The sequence below is a fragment of the Prionailurus viverrinus genome, chromosome A2 (genome assembly GCF_022837055.1).
Source record: "Prionailurus viverrinus isolate Anna chromosome A2, UM_Priviv_1.0, whole genome shotgun sequence".
NCBI lineage: Eukaryota > Metazoa > Chordata > Mammalia > Carnivora > Felidae > Prionailurus > Prionailurus viverrinus.
The window spans coordinates 77459027-77483407 of NC_062562.1; the positions used below are offsets into that span (position 1 = coordinate 77459027).

Sequence of the window (24381 nt, forward strand, 5' to 3'; positions counted from 1 at the left end):
AACAGAAAGAGCGGGTGGCCATGGCAATCTTTGATTGACCCAAATAGCTACTGGGGAAACCAAGTGGTGTAAAAGGGTGTCTTATTTCCCACACGTTGTGAAATTCAGTCCAGCACAGGACAGATTTGTGCTGTCTGTTCCTGCATTAGTTTCCTACGGCTGTTGTAACAAGTTACCACAAACTTGGTGGCTGAACACAAATTTTATTGTCTCATAGTTCTGGAAACCAGAAGTCCAAAATCACTGGTGTCTGCAGGGTCATGTTCCTTCAGGAGGCTCTGGGGAACATGTGTTCCTTGCCTCTTCCAGCTCTGGTGGCTGTAGCACTCCAAACTCTGCCTGTGTGGTGGCAGTGACTTCTCCTCTGTGTGGTAATAGTTTCCTTGTCTCTTTCTTGTAAGGATATCTGTGGCTGTATTTAGGGCCCACCCAGATATTCAGGACAATCTCTCCACCTCAAGATCTTTAATCACATTGTTCACCATGTAAGTAATACTCACTTTTGCCATAGAAGAGAGTCTTTCCAGCTTCCAGGGGTTAGACATGGATAATTTCTGGGGGGCTGTTTTTCAGTTCTGCAGTGCTAGAAATCACTTTGGCTATAGGGAGGAACACTAATAAGGTCATATTTGTTTAGCAACTAAGATAGAAAGCACCGATGTGATATAATAAAATGTTTAGTAAATTGATTAGAGAAAGAAATGCCAAACAAACAAACAAACAAACAAAAAAAAAGAAAATTGAATTTTTCTAAGTGGAGTTTCAAGAATTCTAGAAAAGGTAGGCCGAAGGATATAAAAGTTCAGAAGAGCTTCCTGGACTTTAGACATATTCATTCTAGATATTAAACTCAGCGTTTATGAGGACTGTTATATTTATACAGTAGAAAGTGGGTGTCTGAATGCAAGGTGCATCCCGGGGGCCTTGTTAGTAGTGCTGGGCACAGGCTGTCCAGCTGTGGTGGGGCATAGCTGGGGTGGGGGGCACGGCCAGAAGACGGTGGACAATGGAATGGGAATGCAGAACCAGACCAACGCACAGAGAGCACGACAACGGGGGCAGATGCGTGCAATCGGTTGTGGGTGGGAGGTCCCAGGAGGAAGAGGGAGTGTCACTTTAAGCAAGCAGAGACCAGCACTGGAATCGGAAGCATGGGTCTTTAGAGGTCCAGGCAGGCTGGTGGCATCAGATAGTTAAACTCTAGGCTCTAGACTGGTGTTCAGGGTAACGCAGTTACTAGTACTAAGCCCAAGATAGAGCCAGGCAAGCAACCAGGATGACTCATGCCAAAGTCTAGAGTGCTTGCTTAGAACTTCTTAAGCACTACTTCTGCAGTCCAGAACTTCCACAGCATACTGTTTGTTTATAACAATAGAATTTGTTAAGCTCCATGGGTGGTAAGCAGAGTAATAGGAACTAACAAGCATAGCTTGAGAGGCAGTTCATTATGGTGACTCTGGAGCCAAACTTCCTGGTTCAAATCCTGGCTAATACTAACGGCAATATTTTGTTTAGCAAATTTTAATCAATTTGTGTATAAACACTAGAATAGTATTTGGGGAACTGGAATAGACTCAGATCCTGGCCCTGAATCTAACTATCCATGCTACTTTGGGGAAACTGCTCAAACTTTTAAGGCCTCAGGGTGCAGGTTTCTAAAATTGAGACGGTTGTAAGATTACTGAAATGTACACTTGAAGTGCTTTCTGGCAATCTTCCAAATCCTCATGCTCTTCAAAGGGTGCCCAGGCTTTTCTTGCTTTAAAGCCTGAAAAATTACTATGTAATCCTGACCTAAAACATTATTATTCCCATTGTGGAATTGAGGAAATGGAAGTCTAGCGAGTTTGAATAATTTGTTTAAAATCACACAGCTAAATTAGTGGTAAGGTTGGGATTCGATTTCAGTTTTGCCAATTCTACAGCTGTGTATTTCCTACTTCTCTGTTATTTTGTCATTTGCCTTGATTCCTGTGTGGAAGCCAGGTCACAAATGCTCAGTACCTTCATATTTACCCACTCTGCCATTTCCAAGGCGATACTCTGAACTGTCATTTATTCAGCTCCCTCCCACTGAAGCATCCCCTTCTCTGTTACTCATGGTGCTGTCAGACCATCTGGTCTAAGTCCATCGCTCACTCCTGGTAAATGTCTCCTACATGTCTGTGTTCTAGCAGTAGCTCCTGACTTCTATCTGAAATAAAATTGTAATGTATTGGCTCATTTCACCTATGTTACACCTATGTTACAATGAAAAAAATTTCACCTATGTTACAATGAAAACAATTAAGTATGCATGAAGTTGGTGCTAAAATGATAATAAACAACAAAGGATGAAATAAGTATCAGGAAAGTAAAAACTCCAGTCATTATTTTGCATTCCATTATTTATATTTAGGTCTTTATGAGACAAGGAAGATGATTTTCATGTCTAAACACTGGAACAACCTAAATCATTTTAATATAACTACAGTCGTTATCATGTTCTAAAGGAGATTCTAAAGGAATATGAATGGAAAAAAAAGTACTTAATATTTAGCTTTCAGAATACAGATACATCTCAGAGAAACTGTGACCCCAGTATATGTATATTTGAGGTAATATTTGTATACTTAGTAACTCTCACAGCGATGGGAAACATTGCTCTTTGGATATGCTCTACATTAGCTTTCTAAGTCAAGAATTCCACATTGTCATAAAATAATTTTAACTTCAGTGTATGGCAGTTATGCAAATAGATGTAAACTTCATTATCAGATAAATTTTAAAAAGGTATAATGCCTACTTATTATGTGGTATTAACACAAATGTCAACGGAAACAGTCCAACAGATATAGAAGCACAGTAACAAAAATATAATTATCAATATAGCTGTTTTACAAGAGTAAACTATAGTATCATCAGACTTATAAAAAAGAACAACTAAGGTCATTGTTTTTATTTTTTGCTCTTCATGACTCTTCCCCATATATATAATGGCTAATTCTGATCATTTGTCCTTATTTAATCTATGAACAAATCTGCTGATACTGAATACTATTTTCAAATACATCAGCAGTATTTGGAACATCTGATTAAATAGATTATTATTACTGAAAACACATCACAGCTTTTAAGGCTATTAATGCTTTCATCAACTTAAAAATCAATTTGGGAAGTAACTGGCTATAAATTTTTCTTTTTATTAGTAAACAGTCACCATATAACCAGTGTTCCTCTCAATATCTTACTAGGGTGCTAACCATGCTTATATTTTACAGAAGAGCTGGAATATAGACTTGACGATATATCTGAAACATCATCAACTATTGTGACAACACCGTTAGGATAATAGGCTATATGTGGCATTAAAAAAATTATTGGCTGGTCATAAATGGTACCTTTTACTGAACTGAATTTTAAATTGTTCTACAGGCCAACACGATAACAAATTTGTCATCTTCACATGGTGTGTCGCCATCGTCTTTCAAAGTTCACAGGCCTTTCTTACTGTCTTTCCCCAAGCGATTCTGCAAGAAAAAAAAGGACTCAAGTAGCTACAGCCAAGAGTGAAAAACAGGTTCATTGATATGACAAGGAGTTTTTAAAAAAAATTCTCTTTTCTGTGTATGGTTATTAATTATGAGAATAATCAAATATGAAAATAGGGATTGAGAACATTTCAAACTTAAACTACAAAGTTTGTGGGTTTTACTTGAAAAAGGGGGAAAAATAACATTCTTGATCAATTCATTTGTTTCCTTGCCTTAATCTACTTTGCTTTTGTTTCACAGGTTATACCAGGAAAACAAAATTTCTAAAATTCCCCTCTTACCAACTCAATTAAGATTTTTGGCAAGGAAAGAATGAGGGGAAACAAAAACCCCAGATGGGATCGCCTTTTGTGTGTGTGTGTGTTTGTTATGCAGATATTTGCCCACAGAATTGAGTTCTCAAATTATACTCTTTGCTGATCAGAGATAACTATAAAATATCATTTAAAACTGGAAGAAAATGGGATCGAAATTAACCTTTAGAAATCATTTGCACTAAAGAAAGCAAAGTCTACACTGAGGAAAAAAAACCTCATCAAATGGAGTTGTAGCATTATTGCTCATACATGAGAAGTTCATCTAGCTCTTGTTCAGGCTGAGTATTAATGCTTTCAGAGCAACTTTAGTAACATTAACATTACGCAACCAAATCAGGATTAGAGGAAGTATTTTGAATGATAAGGTACCACTTTCACATGTTTATATCTTACCACTTCAGATAAATATCACAGCTTTAACTACTGAATGGGAGAAGATATTTGCAAATGATGTATCTAATAAGAGGTTAATAACTAAAATATATAAAGAACTTATGCGGGGCACCTGGGTGGCTCAGTCGGTTTAGTGTCAGACTTTGGCTCAGGTCATGATCTCATGGTTTGTGAGTTTGAGCCCCGCGTTGGGCTCTCTGCTATCAGCCCAGAGCCAGCTTCAGATCCTCTGTTCCCCTCTCTCTCTGCCCCTCCCCTACTCATGGGCTGTCTCTCTCTCAAAAATAACACCAAACTTCAACACCAATAAAACTAAACTCAATACCAAAAAAACTAAATAACCTGATTAAAAATGGGTGGAGAACCTGAACACACATTTTTCCAAAGAAGACCTACAAATGGCCAACAGACACATGAAAAGATGCTCAACATCACTCATTATTAGGGAAATGCAAATCAAAACCACTATGAGATATCACTTTACACCTGTCAGAATGATTAAAATAAAAACTACAATAAATAACAAGTGTTGTCAAGGAAGTAGAGTTAAAAGAGACCCCATGCACTGTTGGTAGAAAAATAAACTGGTACAGCCACTCTGAAAACAGTACGGAGGCTCCTCAAAAAAACTAAAAATAGAAGTACTTTATGACCTAGTATTCCATTAGTGGGTATTTACCCAAAGAACAAAAACACTAATTCAGAAAGATATATGCACCCCCATGTTTACTGTATTATTTACAATAGCTAAGATACATAAACAACCCAAATGTCCATCCACAGATGAAAGGATAAAGAAGATGTGATGTGTGTGGATGTGTGTGGATGTGTGTGGATGTGTGTGTGTGTGTGTGTGTGTGTGTGTGTGTGTGTGTATTACTCAGCCATAAAAAAGAAGGGAATCTTGCCATTTCCTACAACATGGGTAGATCTAGAGAGTGTAATACTAAGCAAAATAAGACAGACAGGGAAAGACAAATACCATATGATTTCACTCATATGTGGAATTTGAGAAACAAAACAAATGAACAAAGTAAAAAAGAGACAAACAAAAATACAGAGTCTTAAATACAGAGAACAATTGCCAGAGGGGAAGCGGGTGAGGGATGGGTGAAAGAGGTGAAGGGATTAAGAGTACACCTGTGATGAGCACTGAAAACTGTACAGACTGTTGAATCATTATATATCTAAGACGAATATAACACTGTATGCTAATTATACTTCAATTTAAAAAAAGGAGATAGTCTTGTGTTTATCCAAAATTAAAGTGGACATAAAGATAAAAGTCACAGCTTTAATGGAGCTGTTATTCAGGACAAGTTCCTTAAGTGAGGGTGACTCCAAAATGAAATTTGAAAACTGCCAGATGCTGATGGGTTTGTGCTGCCCATAATCCTTAGTTAGTTTTGCTTTCCCTTTTCTAGAAGAGAGACACGGCAAACAAGGAAAGGCAAAGACTTTGTATTGACGAGATTGTTTTCTAATATTTATTTAGTATTTGTATCAGGGAGGAGACCAGATTTAAAATGGATTTAAATTATGCAAAGTGGAATCTGTTTATGGTAAGGAAACCAGCTTTCCCCCTTCCGCTTTTATTTCCATAATAGTTTAAGTCATTTTATGATTATTTTATTTAAAGTAAATCAACTGTGTAATACTGAGAAGGGTAAATTTCCCAAGAACTTGAAGATATAATTCAATTATTAAGGTTGGTTTGACAACAGAAGTATAATTCACAAACGACAATTTGATACAGCTTTTTACTATAGATGGCCTACAGCAATCATTTTGCTTCTCAAGTAGCATTAAGAAGGTAAATATAAAAGTGTAAGAGTCACTTTAAAGAAAATGGGAGTCATTTAATGACACTTAAATCTCAGAATCTTCTACAAGTTCTCATACTGGACAATGGAGGGTGAGTGGGAAAAAAAAAACGTGTCCAATCAAGAGGTAACTACTAGTGTCTTGTAGGGCTATAGAGCTTTTCTTGTTTAAAAACATTTAAAGTGCCTTAGACAGGGTCTGGTTTAATGCTCAAGTATTATAACCCTCATTTAAGAAACGAAGAAGTCAAGGTGCTGGATGCCAAGTCATCCCCCCAGGGTTTACAGAACTGCCAAAGTATGGGGCTGAGAGTGTTCTTTCTTTTTTAAATTCAAACAGGTATTTATTATGGGAAGCTGGTTTTACAGGTGGTGAAAGAGTAGATGCATTGGAACAGTGTGGTAAGACACCTCAGGGATTAGCACAAAACCACCATTCTTTGGGCTAGAGGGACAAGGGGGGAGACCCGGTTCTGGATCCCAGGAGCTAGGACCACCATGTGGCAGCTGCCCAGTGGGTACCAGGACCATGGGAAAAGATGGTGCTGCTGCTGCAGATGCTACTGAAACAGAGCGGTGGGAAGTCCCCGGCACTGCCCCTCCTGCCTTCAGTCCCCTGCTAGTGCCTCCCACTGCTGAACCTGCCCAGAAGACAGCATGGGAGCTTGGGAAATGTGGCTCTCTGAGATTGAGTAGAGTGGAAGTGGGAAGACAACAGATCCAAGAGCAGAGTCTAGTGACCAACACAGGGAGTTCTTAATGATGGGGCAACTGGAGAAAAATTACTGGGTTTTGGATTTTATTTTATTTTTTTAATTTTTTATTTAAAAAAAATTTTTTTTTTCAACGTTTTATTTTATTTTTGGGACAGAGAGAGACAGAGCATGAACGGGGGAGGGGCAGAGACAGAGGGAGACACAGAATCGGAAACAGGCTCCAGGCTCTGAGCCATCAGCCCAGAGCCTGACGCGGGGCTCGAACTCCCGGACCGCGAGATCGTGACCTGGCTGAAGTCGGACGCTTAACCGACTGCGCCACCCAGGCGCCCCTGGATTTTATTTTTTTTAAGTTTATTTATTTTGAGAGAGAGAGAGTGCAAGCAGGGTAGGGGCAGAGAGAGAGAGAGGGAGAGAAAGGGAATCCCAAGCAGGCTCTATGCTGTCAGCACAGAGCCTGACATGAACCATGAGGCCATGACCTGAGCCAAAACCAAGAGCTGGATGCTGAACTGACAGCCACCCCGATGCCCCAAGGTTTCATGATTTTGAATTCAACTTTGAATCCTATCAATTTCTAGTTCAGTGACTTTAGGTACATTATATAACATCTCTGGGACTGGTTTTCCTCACCCACAAGATAGGGTATTAAAATATTTTAATTTAGTGGGCTGTGATTAAAGTAAACAGAATAATATATGAACCCATTAACTAAGTGCTTGGTCTAGAGCATATCCTCAGTAAATGTCATTCATTAAATATTTCAAAAATAAAAGAAGAAACTGGATCAAGACCTTAAATGCACTAGTGCACAAGGCCCAACTCTCAGCATGGCACCTGGCATATGCAGGATGGGTCATTTTTCAAAGAAATAGGAATAAAAACTACTTTCTTGGGAAGGAATTAGTCAGAGAAACTATTTAACATCTGTTAACAAGAATGCATCAGCTCCAAGAAGAAGGAATTTGGGGAGGGGAAAGAAAATGGGTTGTCACATATACTCTTCAGGGATTAAGAGAAGCATGAGCTGTTACCACGATGGGGACATTCAGCAATCACCACCGGCCATAACAAAATGAGAGAATATTCCTACTTCTCTTTTCTCCATTCAGGGATCTAAACGTTTCTGAAATTCTGGCAAAGTCCACTGGTGGGGATATGCATACTTTTGACCTTACAAATGGGAGGGGGAAAAAAAGTTCCATTTCTAGGCAAAAGGCTTCTGAAGTGTTCTTTCATTTTCCATGGCAGATCTTGAAGGATGCCCTGGAGAAATACTCATCATGCCATGGTGAAGTCAGCAATTTTCAGGACCCGTGTTTTAGAGATGGGGAAAAGGTGGTCTTGTTGAGAATCTAACCATCTACTTTAGGCCATGTGAGCTGGGCTCTCCGTATCCTGGGTGTGAAGCACACAGGGGATACCCTTCTCTGGAATACTCTAATGTCAAAAGTTAGTTAAATCAAACATGCAACTCAACTAGGGATACCAGATGGTAAATGTGCTCTGGTTTCCTTCTTGATTGGCTCTAAATCAAGGCCAAAGTGGCTGGTTGAGAATAAGTCAGTTTCAGCAAAACTTCTACAGAGTAATGTATACTGATGATGATACTTATAATAGGTATCATTTCTTGAGTGTCTCCTATCAGCCAGGCACAGTGCTAAGTACCCTACACATTCTATTTAATTCTTGCCACAACCCAGTGGGCCAGGTGTTACTATTATCCTGGTTTCACAAGTGAAGAAAAGTAAGCTGCAGAGGTGTATCCTAACATGCTTGGGATCATATAGTATGAGAGTTAGAGTCATTCCAGGTCTGTCTGACTCTAAGGCCTATGGGTATAGCACCTGCTTGCCTTTTGCCAGGCGGAGTGATGGACCCTGGAGATTCAATGACCATGAAGAGGCAGTGAAGTGAGTCCTGGGACCAGGGGTTCTTCTACAATGAAGTAACTGCACAGCTGTAATTGCTAAAAAGCCACGATTGAGGGGCACCTGGGTGGTGCAGGTGGTTAAGTGTCCGACTCTTGATCTCGGCTCAGGTCAGGATCTCATGGTTCGTGAGTTTGAGCGCCCATATCGGGCTCTGTGCTGAGGGTGTGGAGCCTGGTTGGGATTCTGTCTCTCCTTCTCTCTCTGCCCCTCCCCTGCTTGTGCTCTCTATCTCTCAAAAAAAAAAAAAAAGACCTGATTGAAAGGTACAAAAAGCTGCCAAATTCTTAGGATAAGCCCATCCTGAAAGCAGGAGGGACAGGAAGGACCAGGGCTGCCTTGGGAATGGCGTCTCCCCTGAACTCTCTGACATGTAGTCAGAGAGTGGCTGGGAAATCAGTTCAGAGTAGGGCCTGGCAAACCAAGAGGGAAGGGACAGGCAAGCTTAGCCTGGATGAGTGCAGGGCACAGACTCTTGCTGGACTGGAGGGGAAGAGAAAAAGAACTATTGCCCTGGACTCTGTGACTTTAACAATAAAAAGGTTTTTTCCATTTCTATCTTTTAAATCCACATTGGAGGTAAATCACGGATTTGAATGCCATAGGTTTTGACCTCAGATGTTTAAACAAAACACTGGGATAGAAGGAGTAGCGAGTAGTCGTGAAGATGAGCCTTCAATTTTTTACCTTATTTTGGCACGAATAGAGCAAACATTGCCAACAGCAAAACTGAATGTTTATAGAACCAGCTTGTTTTTTGATGCTGCCATTTTTGTGGCTCAGTTCTTGTGCTTACAATCCCACTAAAACTAGAACGCAATCAGTTAGCATGTCAGTAATTCTCTATGTGATGACTATCCTGTGTTTTCAGGCGATATCCTCATCTTCACCCCCTTGGTAAAAATCTGGTTTCCTTCATCATTTTTAAAAAGGCAGGACAGGGGCACCTGGGTGGCTCAGTCAGTTGAGTGTCCAACTTTGGCTCAGGTCATGATCTCATGGTTCATGGGTTCAAGCCCCGCATCAGGCTCTGTGCTGACAGCTTGGAGCCTGGAACCTGCTTTGGATTCTGTGTCTCCCACTCTCTCTCTGCCCCTCCCCTACTTATATGCTCTGTCTCTTGGCCATCTCTCAAAAATGAATAAATGTTTAAAAAAATTTTTTTTAAAGCCAGGATTGAATACATCCTCTTGATTTGGGAAGGACAGATGACCCAAATGGTTGATTTAGTGATTACTATTTCAAAAAACTTAGGTCCATAAAGTAGATGTCACCCACCTGAAGTTCTGAGTGTTCTTTCAGAAGTCGATCGTATTCTTTTGAAAGTCGCTCTGATTGCATTTTCATTGTCATCACATCATTCTGTGCCTTAGAAAGGGCTAGAAAACATGGAATAGAATTTAAAAATTTTTACTTTGAAATATTTTTAAGTTTACAGAAAAGTTGCAAGACTTAAATAGAAAACTCCTTTGTAGCTCTTACTCAAGTTCACCAACTGTTAAGATGCAATATATTTGTTACTGTATTCTCTCACCACACATGCACAACTGTTTTCTTGAATCATTTAAGAGTAAGTTATAGACATCATGCCGCTTTACTCCTTAATACTTCATTGTGTATTTCTTGGGGCACCTGGGTGGCTCAGTCGGTTAAGTGTCTGACTTTGGCTCAGGTCATGATCTCAGTTTGTGAGTTTGAGCCCTGCATCAGGCTCTGTGCTAACAGCTTGGAGCCTGGAACCTGCTTCAGATTCTGTGTTTCCCTCTCTCTCTGCTCCTCCCCCGCTCATGCTCTGTCTCTCTCTCCTTCAAAAATAAATAAACATTAAAAAGATTTTAAAAATAAAAATAAAAAAAATAAAAAAATATACTTCATTGTGTATTTCTTAAGAACAAAGCTATTCTGTAACATAATCAGAGCATAGTTAGCAAATTAGGAAATTTAACATCAGTACTTTTTATCTAATCTGCCATTCATATTCCAATCTTGGCTACTGTCCCAATTATGGGTTTTTTACCACTTTTTTTTGAGTCTAGATCCAGCCCTAGATCAAAGATTAGCATTAAGTTGTCACGTTTCTTTGGTTTCCTTTAATCTAGAATAGTTCCTCAGCCTTCCCCCTGCATTCTTCTCCCCTTCCGTAACACTGACATTTTAAATAAAGGCCACTTTTTTTTTTGAAAGAGACAGAGCGCATTGGGGAGGGACAAAGGGAGAGGGGAGACAGAGGATCTGAAGTGGGCTCTGTGTTGACAGCAGAGACCCTGACACGGGGCTCAAACTCACAAACCATGAGATCATGACTTGAGCTGAAGTTAGATGCTTGACTGACTGAGCCACCAAGACACCCTCAGGCCACTTTTTTCTTAAATGGAATGTTTTTCATTTTGGTTTTGTCTGATGTTTCCTCATGATTAAATTCAGGTTATGCATCTTAACTTACATACAAATGATGCTGACTTGTCTCTCAAGGTACCACATCCAGAGACCCATCTGCCTCTCACTGGTTTTTCTATTTATACTTATTTTCTTCTTTGTAAACTAAGAAGCAGTGTGTGGGAAGAAAAGACTATGTAAGTATCTTGCTCCTTATGAAAACTATCCCCTCATAGTTAGCACCCATTGAAAATTCTTGCCTAAACCAACCTTTGTAGCACACTGGTGATTTTCCAACTTCACCATCTCATCCACATTTACCAGTCAGCATTCTACTCTAAAGAAGGGCCTTCCATTATCCATCCACCCATCCATCCACCCATCCATCCATCCATCCATCCATTCTAAGTATGAACACATAGGTTATGTTTTCAACAGTTTATAATTCATAACTGCACTAGCCAGATATGGCTAGTGGGAAGGCTGTCAAGCTGGCTCTTATGTCCTCTCACTATGTCCCTATCATTTTTTGAGTACCCTAGTTTCTTGCATAAGATGTTCCAGTCTTATCCTGTTTCCTGATTCATCCTAGACTCAAGCATTATAGTACAGAATTTATTAGAATGGTCTGCTTTTGAAAAAACTGAGAGGGGGTATTTTATTATACCTACTAAGGGATGAACAGCCCATTTTCCTTAAAAGCAAAGACAATCACTTTCTTATATAAAATTGAAAGATTTAGGGGTGTGGGACACTTAAAGGCTTTACCTCAAGATGATACACAAAAATGGATCTATATTAGCCTCTGTCTACCAAGGAGGTATAGTGTAAGACAGCAGTTAAAAATAAGTTAAAAATAAGCAGTTAACTTCTAAGATAGAAGTTACACACACACACACACACACACACACACACACACACACACACACACATTAACTTAGCACATTGTAGAGAAGATAATGAGTAAATGTGTAGAAAGGAAGAGTAGCACAAGATGGACTGGATAAATTCTGGGAATCCTGAACTAACTCTACTCTACATACAATTCTGCATATGTAGTCTTTAGAAGTTCTGAATTTGTAAATATTTTAGGGTAGAAGTTTAAGTAAAAGAAAGTGGGATTTATAAATGTAAGAGTCACTTTTCTGGCACAGTTGAATGAAATTATAGGTTCTATTTATAAACAATCTGTTTCCTCTTCCTCTTGAAAAGCCATCATATGGGCATTTTTATATATAAGTATATAAGTCACTTTCAACTAAAGTGGCTTTTGTATTGGCACTTTCTAAGACAACGTTGTCAAATTAAACTTCCTGTGTTGTAGAACATTTAGTGGACAATACAGATGTAGAACATCTGTGCTAATATGGCAGCCACTAGCTATATGTGGCTATTAAGCACTTTAAATGTGGCTAGTGCAACTGAAGAATTTAATTTTAAATTATACTTAATTTTAATTAAATTTTGATTTAAACAGCCATGTGTAGCTAGTGGGTAGCCATATGGGATAGCTCTACATTATAATTTCTTTCATGTTATTTTTATAGATCCATAACTAAGTTAGGCATTAAAGGCTAAATTTAACAAATTTAATGTTGTCACTTGGTAAGGGTATAGGTTAGGTATGGAAGAGAGATCTTTGATAGTGGTTAGATTTCACTGGAACCACAGTCACAACATGAAGGTTTTCATATTAGTCTTTAATTTGGGTTCTATAAGGCATTTCCTAGAACCTACTTGAAAATATGAAACACAGTGTTAACTTCAAGACCTTACCATAAATGTTTAAAAGCCTGGATTTCTGGTGTATAAAAAGCAAAGAAGATTCTACAACTTAATAATGTCTTACTAGCCTACAGTGATGGTCCAAGACGGGTCCAAGAGGGTCCAAGATGGTAGGAAAGGAAGACCCTGAGCTTACCTTCTCCCGTAGACAGTAAATCTATAGCCACATGTGGAATAATACCCTCTGAAGGGGACCTTGGATGAACAGGATGAACAGAGCCTCTACAACAGGGGACAGTACTGAGAAGGGCAGAAGAAGCAGAGATACAGTCTCACTAAGGAAAGAACCATATTCTTTTAATATATATATTTTTAATATTTTATTTATTTTTGAGACAGAAAGAGAGGGAGAGAGAACACATGCGAGCAGGGAGGGACAGAGAGAGAGGGGGCCAGAGGATCCGAAGCGGGCTCTGCACTGACAGCTTCGGGGATAACAGCAGAGAGCCCGAGATGGGGCTTAAACTCACCAACCGTGAGATCATGACCTGAGCGAAGTCGGAAGCTCAAAAGACTGAGCTACTCAGGCACCCTGAAAACCACATTCTAGGAATGGCATTCTATGATACGGAAGGATCACAAAAGCATTGAACTTTTCCGTGAGGGGCAAGAGATTTGAGTTCCACATCAGGTACCGAAACCCTTAGATCCTGCACAGAAGAGATGGGCCTCCAAAACACCTGGCTTTGAAAAGCAATAAGGAATACGTCTAGGAAAACTAGAATTGCAGGGGAAAAAAAAACCCCACTCTTAGAGTTCACATGTAGACTTACTTGACCCCAAAATAAACACAAGAACACTGGATCAAAATTACATAGACTACAGGTGAAGGTGACCCACTTACTAATCTTGGAGCGCCTGCTGGAGAGACAAAAGGCAGCTAGGCGTCTGCTTGGGGACTTAAGACACTGGTGGCAGCCATTTTTGCTGTCTTGTTCTGCTGTGCTGATTCCGGCCCCAGCGGATGCCATTTGGGAATCATCCTTGTATACTGCAAATGCCAGAGGGTGCCTACCGCTGGTGTCTTGACTACCAGCACATTTGTAGTAGTCAAGACCAGGTGTACAGCAGCTGGACTGGGAGCCAGACCCACTTACTAGTGTGCCCACAACCGTTCTGCCCTGTCACATCAGGAGGGCACATGCAGCCCACACGGGAGACCTGCTTCTGGTGACCAGAGGAGATTATGCTTCATGGCTCCACAGGATATCTCCTACATAAGGCCACTCCTTTAACAATAAGAAATGTGGGAAATGTGTGTCGTGATGGGCACTGGGTATTGTAAGTGTTGAATCGCTGGATTCTATACCTGAAACTTATATTTCACTGTATGCTAACTGACTAGAATTTAAATAAAAACAAAAAAGAAAAAGAAAAAAAAAGATTGGGAACCGTAGCTGAACTACTGAACACCTAAAAACAAATACAGAGCTAGGCCAAATGAAAAGACACAGAAATGTGTTCCAAACAAAAGAGCAAGGCAAACCTCAGAGAAAGAACTAAATGAAAGGGAATTAAGCAATAAAAGTGATAAAGAGTTCAAAATAATGGCCACAAAGATGATTATCAAATTTGGGAGAAGACTAGATGAACACACAGTAAGACCTTCAACAAAGAGAAAATATAAAGAAAGTAGCAATCAAATATAAAGAATACAATAACAGAAAGAAAAAAATACACTAGAGGGGATAAACTGAAGATTTGATGATACAGAAGAACAGATCAGTGATCTGGGTAGTGAAAGTCACCCAAACTGAACAGAAAAAGAAAGAAAGGAAGGAAGGAAGGAAGGAAGGAAGGAAGGAAGGAAGGAAGAAAAAGAAAAAAAAAAAAGGAATTTAAAAATAAAGGCACTTTAAGGGACCAATGGGACAACATCGAGTACTAACATTTACATTATAGGGGTTCTAGAAGGAGAAGGGAAAGAGAAAGGGGCATAAAACACATTTAAAGAAATCACTGCTGAAAAATTCCCTAAGCTAAGGAAGGAAATACATGCCCAGGTCTAAAAAGCAAGGCTCCTAAACAGATGAACTCAGAAGAGATCTACACCAAGACAAATTATAATTACAATGTCAAAAACTAAAAAATCTTAAAAGTAACAAGAGAAAAGCAATTAGTTGCATATAAGGGAATCCCCATGAGGCAATGAGCTAATTTTTTTTTAGATTTTTTTTAATGTTTATTTATTTTTGAGAGAGACAGAGACAGAGCTTGAGCGGGAGAGGGGCAGAGAGAGAGGGAGACACAGAATCTGAAGCAGAATCCAGGCTCTGAGATGTCAGCACAGAGCCCGACACGACACGGGGCTCAAACTCACAGACCACGAGATCATGACCTGAGATGAAGTCGGATGCCTGACTGAGCCACCCAGGAGCACCCCCCCGCCACTTTAAAAAAATTTTTTTTTTTAATGTTTATTTATTTTTGAGAGAGATAGAGACAGAGCTTGAGTGGGGGAAAGGGCAGAGAGAGCGAGGGAGGGCAATGAGCTAATTTTTCAACAGAAACTTTACAGGTTGGCAGGGAGTGGCACAATATATTCACAGTGCTGAAAGGAAAAAACTTATAACCAAGAATACTCTAACCGGCAATGTTATCATTCAGAATTGAAGGCGAGTTAAAAGTTTTCCAACCAAACAAAAGTTAAAGGTTTACCACTACTAAACCAGCCTTTACAAAAAAATATCAAAAGGTCTTCTTTAAGAGGAAAAGAAAAGGCCATAACTAGAAATAAAAAAATATATACGAAAGAAAAAAAACTCCCTGGTAAAGGCAAACATATGGTGAAGGTTCAGCCATGTATAAAGCTGGTATGAAGGTTAAAAGACAAAAGTAGTAAATAAGCTATATCTATAATTAGTTAAGGATACACAAAACAAAAAAGATGTACAACATGATGTAAAAAACATAAAACGTCAGGAGTGGGGACAGTAAAAATGTAGTGTTTTTAGAATTTGTTCAAGCTTAAGTGCTCATCAATTTAAAATAAACTGCTATATACACAGGTTGTTATATATGAATCTCATGGTAACCACAAATCAAAAACCTTTATTAGATACACAAAAAATAAAGAGAAAGGAATCCAAACATAACACTAAAAAAGTTACCATATCACAAGGGAAAAGAGCAAGAAGAAAGGAATAGAGAACTACAAAACAACCGTTAAACAATTTTTAAAATGGCAGTAAGTAAGCTGGGGCTCCTGGGTGGCTTAGTCGGTTGAGCGTCTGACTTTGGCTCAGGTCATGATCTCGCAGTTTGTGAGTTCTAGCCTCGTCTCGGGCTCTGTGCTGACAGCTCAGAGCCTGGAGCCTGCTTCTGATTCCTGTGTCTCCCTATCTCTCTGCTCCTGCCCTCTTCACGCTCTCTGTCTCTGTCTCTTTCAAAAAAAAAATGAAAACAATAATTACTTAAAATTATTTTTAATGTTTATTTTTGAAAAGAAAGCTGGGCTAAGCAATACTTCTATCAGACAAACTAGACTTAAAACAAAGGCTGTAATAAGAGAGAGTATTACATAAAGATAAAGGGATCAATTAGAGAAGGAATTATAACATTTCTAAATATGTATGCACCTAACATAGAAGCACCAAGATATGTAAAGCAAATATTAACAAATGCAAAGAGAGAAACTGAAACTAACACTAGTAGGGGACTTCAGCATCCACTTACATCAATGGATAGATCACCCAGACAGAAAGTTAATAAGGAAATATTGGCTTTAAATAACACATTAAATCAGATGAACTTAATATATACAGAGCATTCCATCTAAAAACAGCAGAATACACATTATTTTCAAGTATACACAAAACACCCTCCAGGACAGATCACATGTTAGGCCACAAAATAAGTCTCAATAAATTAAACAAGACTGAAATCGTATTTAACAAGAGATGAAGAAGGGCATTATATAATAATTACAGGGTCTATCCATCAAGAAGAACTAACAATTATAAATGTCTATGCGCCGAATACGGGAGCCCCCAAATATATAAAACAATTACTCACAAACATAAGCAACCTTATTGACAAGAATGTGGTAATTGCAGGGGGACTTTAATACCTCACTTACAAAAATGGATAGATCATCTAGACACATGGTCAATAAAGAAACAAGGGCCCTGAATGATACATTGGATCAGATGGACTTGACAGATATATTTAGAACTCTGCATCCCAAAGCAACAGAATATACTTGCTTCTCGAGTGCACATGGACCATTCTCCAAGATAGATCACATTCTGGGTCACAAAACATCCCTTCATAAGTATAGAAGAATTGAGATCATACCATGCATACCTTTGGACCACAATGCTATGAAGCTTGAAATCAACCACAGGAAAAAGTCTGGAAAACCTCCAAAAGCGTGGAGGTTAAAGAACACCCTACTAAAGAATGAATGGGTCAACCAGGCAATTCGAGAAGAAATTAAAAAATATATGGAAACAAACAGAAATGAAAATACAACAATCCAAACGCTTTGGGATGCCGCAAAGGCAGTCCTGAGAGGAAAATATATTGCAATCCAGACCTATCTCAAGAAACAAGAAAAATCCCAAATATAAAATCTAACAGCACACCTAAAGGAAATAGAAGCAGAGCAGCAAAGACACCCCAAACCCAGCAGAAGAAGAGACATAATAAAGATCAGAGCAGAAATAAACAATATAGAATCTAAAAAAACTGTAGAGCAGATCAATGAAACCAAGAGTTGGTTTTTTGAAAAAATAAAGAAAATTGATAAACCTCTAGCCAGGCTTCTCAAAAAGAAAAGGGAGATGACCCAAGTAGATAAAATCATGAATGAAAATGGAATTATTACAACCAATCCCTCAGAAATACAAGCAATTATCAGGGAATACTATGAAAAATTATATGCCAACAAACTGGACAACCTGGAAGAAATGGACAAATTCCTAAACACCCACACACTCCCCAAACTCAAACTGGAGGAAATAGAAAGCTTGAACAGACCCATAACCAGCGAAGAAATTGAATCAGTTATCAAAAATCTCCCAACAAATAAGAGTCCAGGACCAGATGGCTTCCCTGGGGAATTCTACCAGACATTTAAAGCAGAGATAATACCTATCCTTCTCAAGCTATTCCAAAAAATAGAAAGGGAAGGAAAACTTCCAGACTCATTCTATGAAGCCAGCATTACTTTGATTCCTAAACCAGACAGAGACCCAGTAAAAAAAGAGAACTACAGGCCAATATCCCTGATGAATATGGATGCAAAAATTCTCAATAAGATACTAGCAAATCGAATTCAACAGCTTATAAAAAGAATTATTCACCATGATCAAGTGGGATTCATTCCTGGGATGCAGGGCTGGTTCAACATTTGCAAATCAATCAATGTGATACATCACATTAATAAAAGAAAAGATAAGAACCATATGATCCTGTTAATCAATGCAGAAAAAGCATTTGACAAAATTCAGCATCCTTTCTTAATAAAAACCCTCGAGAAAGTCGGGATGAAGGAACATACTTAAACAACATAAAAGCCATTTATGAAAAGCCCACAGCTAACATCATCCTCGATGGGGAAAAACTGAGAGCTTTCCTCCTGAGATCAGGAACACGACAGGGATGTCCACTCTCACCGCTGTTGTTTCACATAGTGTTGGAAGTTCTAGCATCAGCAATCAGACAACAAAAGGAAATCAAAGGCATCAAAATTGGCAAAGATGAACTCAAGCTTTCGCTTTTTGCAGATGACATGATATTATACATGGAAAACCCGACAGACTCCACCAAAAGTCTGCGAGAACTGATACATGAATTCAGCAAAGTTGCAGGATACAAAATCAATGTACAGAAATCAGTTGCATTCTTATACACTAATAATGAAGCAACAGAAAGACAAAAAAAGAAACTGATCCCATTCACAATAGCACCAAGAATCACAAAATACCTAGGAATAAACCTAACCAAAAATGTAAAAGATCTGTATGTTGAAAACTATAGAAAGCTTATGAAGGAAATTGAAGAAGATATAAAGAAATGGAAAAACATTCCATGCTCATGGGTTGGAAGAATAAATATTGTTAAAATGTCAATATTACCCAAAGCTATCTACACATTCAATGCAATCCCAATCAAAATTGCACCAGCATTCTTCTCGAAGCTAGAACAAGCAATCCTAAAATTCATATGAAACTACAAAAGGCCCCGAATAGCCAAGGTAATTTTGAAGAAGACCAAATAAGGAGGCATCACAATCCCAGACTTTAGCCTCTACTACAAAGCTGTCATCATCAAGACAGCATGATATTGCCACAAAAACAGACACATAGACCAATGGAATAGAATAGAAACCCCAGACCTAGACCCACAAAAGTATGGTGGCCAACTCATCTTTGACAAAGCAGGAAAGAACATCCAATGGAAAAAAGACAGCCTCTTTAACAAATGGTGCTGGGAGAACTGGACAGCAACATGCAGAAGAGTGAAACTAGACCACTTTCTTACACCATTCACAAAAATAAACTCAAAATGGATAAACGACCTGAATGTGAGACAGGAAACCATCAAAACCCTAGAGGAGAAAGCAGGAAAAGACCTCTCTGACCTCAGCCGCAGCAATTTCTTATTTGACACATCTCCAAAGGCAAGGGAATTAAAAGCAAAAATGAACTATTGGAAGATAAAAAGCTTCTGCACAGCAAAGGAAACAATCAACAAAACTAAAAGCAACCAATGGAATGGGAAAAGATATTTGCAAATGACATATCGGACAAAGGGCTAGTATCCAAAATCTATAAAGAGCTCACCAAACTCCACACCCAAAAAACAAATAATCCAGTGAAGAAATGGGCAGAACACATGAATAGACACTTCTCTAAAGAAGACATCCAGATGGCCAACAGGCACATGAAAAGATGCTCAACAGCACTCCTCATCAGGGAAATACAAATCAAAGCCACACTCAGACATCACCTCATGCCAGTCAGAGTGGCCAAAATGAACAAATCAGGAGACTATAGATGCTGGAGAGGATGTGGAGAAACGGGAACCCTCTTGCACTGTTGGTGGGAATGCAAACTGGTGCAGCCACTCTGGAAAACAGTGTGGAGCTTCCTCAAAAAATTAAAAATAGACCTACCCTATGACCCAGCAGTAGCACTGCTAGGAATTTACCCAAGGGATACAGGAGTACTGATGCATAGGGGCACTTGTACCCCAATGTTTATAGCAGCACTCTCAACAATAGCCAAATTATGGAAAGAGCCTAAATGTCCATCAATGATGAATGGATAAAGAAACTGTGGTTTATATACACAATGGAGTACTACATGGCAATGAGAAAGAATGAAATATGGCCCTTTGTAGCAATGTGGATGGAACTGGAGAGTGTTATGCTAAGTGAAATAAGCCATAGAGAGAAAGACAGATACCATATGGTTTCACTCTTATGTGGATCCTGAGAAACTTAACAGAAACCCATGGGGGAGGGGAAGGGGAAAAAAAACAACAACAAAGAGGTTAGAGTGGGAGAGAGCCAAAGCATAAGAGACTCTTAAAAACTGAAAACAAACTGAGGGTTGATGGGGGGTGGGAGGGAGGGGAGGGGCGGGGAGGGGAGGGGAGGTGATGGGTATTGAAGAGGGCATCTTTTGGGATGAGCACTGGGTGATGTATGGAAACCAATCTGACAATAAATTTCATATACTAAAAAAAAGACTGAAATCGTATCAAGAATCTTTTCTTGGGTGCCTGGGTGACTCAGTCGGTTGGGTGTCTGACTTTGGCTCAGGTCATGATCATGGTCTGTGAGTTTGAGCCCCACATTGGACTCTGTGCTGACATCTCAGAGCCTGGAGCTTGCTTTGCATTCTGTGTCTCCCTTTCTCTCTGCTCCTCCCCTGCTGGCTCACTGTCTCAAAAATAAATAAACATTAACAACAACAAAAAAAAGAAACTTTTCTGACCACAATGGTATGAAAGTAGAACTCCATTACAAGAAAAAAACCTGGAAAAAACACAAACAAATGGAAGTTAAATAACATGCTACTAAACTACTAACAGGTCAATGAAAAAAATCAAAGAGGAAATAAAAAAAATACGTTGAGACAAATAAAAAGGGAAATACAGTGTTCTAAGATCTACAGGATGCAGCAAAAGCAATTCTAACAGGGAAGTTTATAGTGATACAGGCCTACCTCAAAAAAAAAAAAAAAAAAGAAAAATCTCAAATAAACAATTGAATCTTACACCTAAGAGAACTAGAAAAAGCAGAACAAACACTGCCCAAAATTAGTAGAAGGAAGGAAATAATAAATATTAGAGTGCAATTTGTGAAAGAGAGACTCAATAAACAATAGAAAACATCTACGAAGCTAGGAGCTGGTTCTTTGAAAAGATAAACAGAATTAATAACCTGTACCCAGATTCATCAAGAAAAAGTGAGAGAAGATTAAAATAAAACCAGAAATGAAAGCAAAGTTACAATCAATACTACAGAAATACCAAGGATTATAAAAGAATACTATTAAAAATTATGTGCCAACAAATTGGCCAGCCTGGAAGAAATGCATACATTTTTATAAACATATAATCTTCCATGACTGAATCAGAAACAAATAGAAAATCTGAATAGACCAATTACTGTAGTAAAATTAGAGTAATAAAACTCCCAACAAACTAAAATCCAGGACCAGACAGCCTCACACGTGATTTCCATCAAACATTTAAAGGAGAGTTAATCCCTAATCCTCCTCAAACTATTCCAAAATAACATAACATAACATAAAAATGAAGAGGACAGAAAACTACCAAATTCATCCTATGAGGCTAGTATTACCCTGATACCAAAATCAAAGAGACTACAAAAAAAAGAAAACTATAGGCTAATATTCTTAGTAAGTACAGGTGGAAAAATACTCAACAAAATATTAGCAAACTGCATCAACAATACTTTAAAAGATCATACACCATGATCCAGTAGGATTTATTCTAGGGATGCAAGGATGGTTCAATACCTGAAATCAATCAATGTGATATACCACATTAACAAAATGAAGGCTAAAAATCATATTATCATCTCAAAATATGGGAAAAAAGCATTTGACAAAATTCAGCATCCATTTATAAAACTTTCAACAAAGTGGATACAAAGAAAATGTATCTCAACATAATAAAGATCATACATGACAAACCCAGAGCTAACATCACACTCAACAGTGAAAAGCTGTTTCCTTCTAAGATCAGGAACATGACAAGGATGCCCACTCTCACCACTTTTATTCAGCATAATATTGGAAATCCTGGCCACAACAATTAAGCAGAAACCCATTTCTTTCTCCCTTCCTCTCTTTTTTCCTCCTTCCCTTCCCTCCTTTTGTCCTCTCTCTTCCCTCCTTCCTTCCTTCCTTTCTCACTCCCACTCTCTCTCTCTCTCCCTTCCTTTCCTTCTTGTTCTTTTCTTTCTTTCCTTCTCTCTCTTTCTTTCTTTCTTAGAGAGAGAGAAACACGATTGGGGGAGAGTGACAGAGGGGAAGAGAGAGATCTTAAGCAGGCTCCACGCTCAGTGAGGAGCCTGATGCAGGGCTCAATCCCACCACCCTGGGATTGTGACCTGAGCTGAAATCAAGAGTCACTCAAATGACTGAGCCGCCCAGGTGCCCCAAGAAATGGCATTCAAATTGGAAATGAAAAGTAAAACTGTCACTATTTGCAGATGATATGATACTATATATAGAAAACATTAAAGCCTCCAAGAAAAAACTATACATAGAACTACCATATGATCTAGTAATTCCACTTTTAGGTATTTAGCCAAAGAAAATGAAAACACTATTTTGAAAAGACATATGCACCCTTATGTTCATGGCAGCATTATTTATAATAGCCCAAATTTGGAAGCAACCTAATGTCCATCAATAGACTAATGGATAAAGACAATGTGGTATGTATACACACACAGACACACACATACACACAATGGAACATTACACAGTTATAAGAATGAAATGTAGCCATGTGTGATAACACAGATGGATCTAGAGGGTATTATGCTAAGTAAAACAAATTAGACATAAAAAGAAAAATACCATATAATTTCATTTACAGGTGGAATCTAAAAAGCAAATGAACAAACAAAACAAAAACAGATACAGAGAACAAATTGAGGGTTGCCAGAGGGATGGGGATGTGGGGGAGATGGACAAAATAATTGAAGGGGATTAAGAGGTACAATCTTCCAGTTATAAAGAAGACATGGGGATTTTTTTTTTTAATTTTTTTTTCAAACGTTTTTTATTTATTTTTGGGACAGAGAGAGACAGAGCAGGAACGGGGGAGGGGCAGAGAGAGAGGGAGACACAGAATCAGAAACAGGCTCCAGGCTCTGAGCCATCAGCCCAGAGCCCGGCGCAGGGCTCGAACTCACGGACCGCAAGATCGTGACCTGGCTGAAGTCGGACGCTTAACCGACTGCGCCACCCAGGCGCCCCAAGAAGACATGGGGATTAATGTACAGCATAGGGAATACAGTCAATAATACTGTAACAACTTTGTATGGTGGTAGATGGTAACTAGACTTATTGTGGTGACATTTTATAATGCATATAAGTATCAGTTTATTGTATTATACATCTGAAACTAATACAGTACTGTCTGTCAATTATTCTTAAAAACCAAGAATGTTGGCCAGGAACTTGTATTGAATAGGAGTTAGTCTTAATGTTAAAAATGATTTGTACTTCTGATGCATAGGGGCACTTGTACCCCAATGTTTATAGCAGCACTCTCAACAATAGCCAAATTATGGAAAGAGCCTAAATGTCCATCCACTGATGAATGGATAAATTCATTGTGGTTTACACAACGGAGTACTATGTGGCAATGAGAAAGAATGAAATATGGCCCTTTGTAGCAACGTGGATGGAACTGGAGAGTGTTATGCTAAGTGAAATAAGCCATAGAGAGAAAGACGGATACCATATGGTTTCACTCTTATGTGGATCCTGAGAAACTTAACAGAAACCCATGGGGGAGGGGAAGGAAAAAAAAAAAAGAGGTTAGAGTGGAAGAGAGCCAAAGCATAAGAGACTCTTAAAAACTGAAAACAAACTGAGGGTTGATGGGGGGTGGGAGGGAGGGGAGGGTGGGTGATGGGTATTGAGGAGGGCACCTTTGGGGATGAGCACTGGGTGTTGTATGGAAACCAATATGACAATAAACTTCATATATTGAAAAAAAATGATTTGTACTTAAATTTCTTACGTGAGTAAATTACTCAGGAAATTCAATAGATCTTAGACATCAACTCATTAGTTACCTAAAGAGATCATTTTTCTCATGAATTTTTAGGAGACAGAATGAATCAGGTGGTCCTACACATCTGTAAAAGAAGTTGAAGAACCACTTTGCAGCCTATCTAGAAGTTTCTCCTGATCACTACAGGGATGAAGGTATGACAAATCAAATGCAGGCAAATCCTGTTTTTTTTTGGCACTTATCAAGCCAAGGCATGAACTGTGTTTCCTATG

The 24381-nt window shown here is 38.8% G+C and overlaps 1 protein-coding gene across 2 annotated transcripts in view; it reads right to left on the reverse strand.

Annotated features, from left to right (window-relative positions):
- Positions 1-2372: 2372 nt before the first annotated feature.
- LOC125156157 (B-cell receptor-associated protein 29) overlaps positions 2373-24381 on the reverse strand; it is a 55996-nt gene continuing 33987 nt past the window's right edge. For both annotated transcript variants that reach the window (XM_047841933.1, XM_047841942.1), the window contains exons 7-8: positions 9992-10092; positions 2373-3509 (exon numbers count right to left, since the gene is read on the reverse strand). In XM_047841933.1, the coding sequence (XP_047697889.1) occupies positions 3474-3509; positions 9992-10092 (137 nt within the window). In that variant the 3' untranslated portion in view covers positions 2373-3473. The remainder of the gene's footprint in view (positions 3510-9991; positions 10093-24381) is intronic.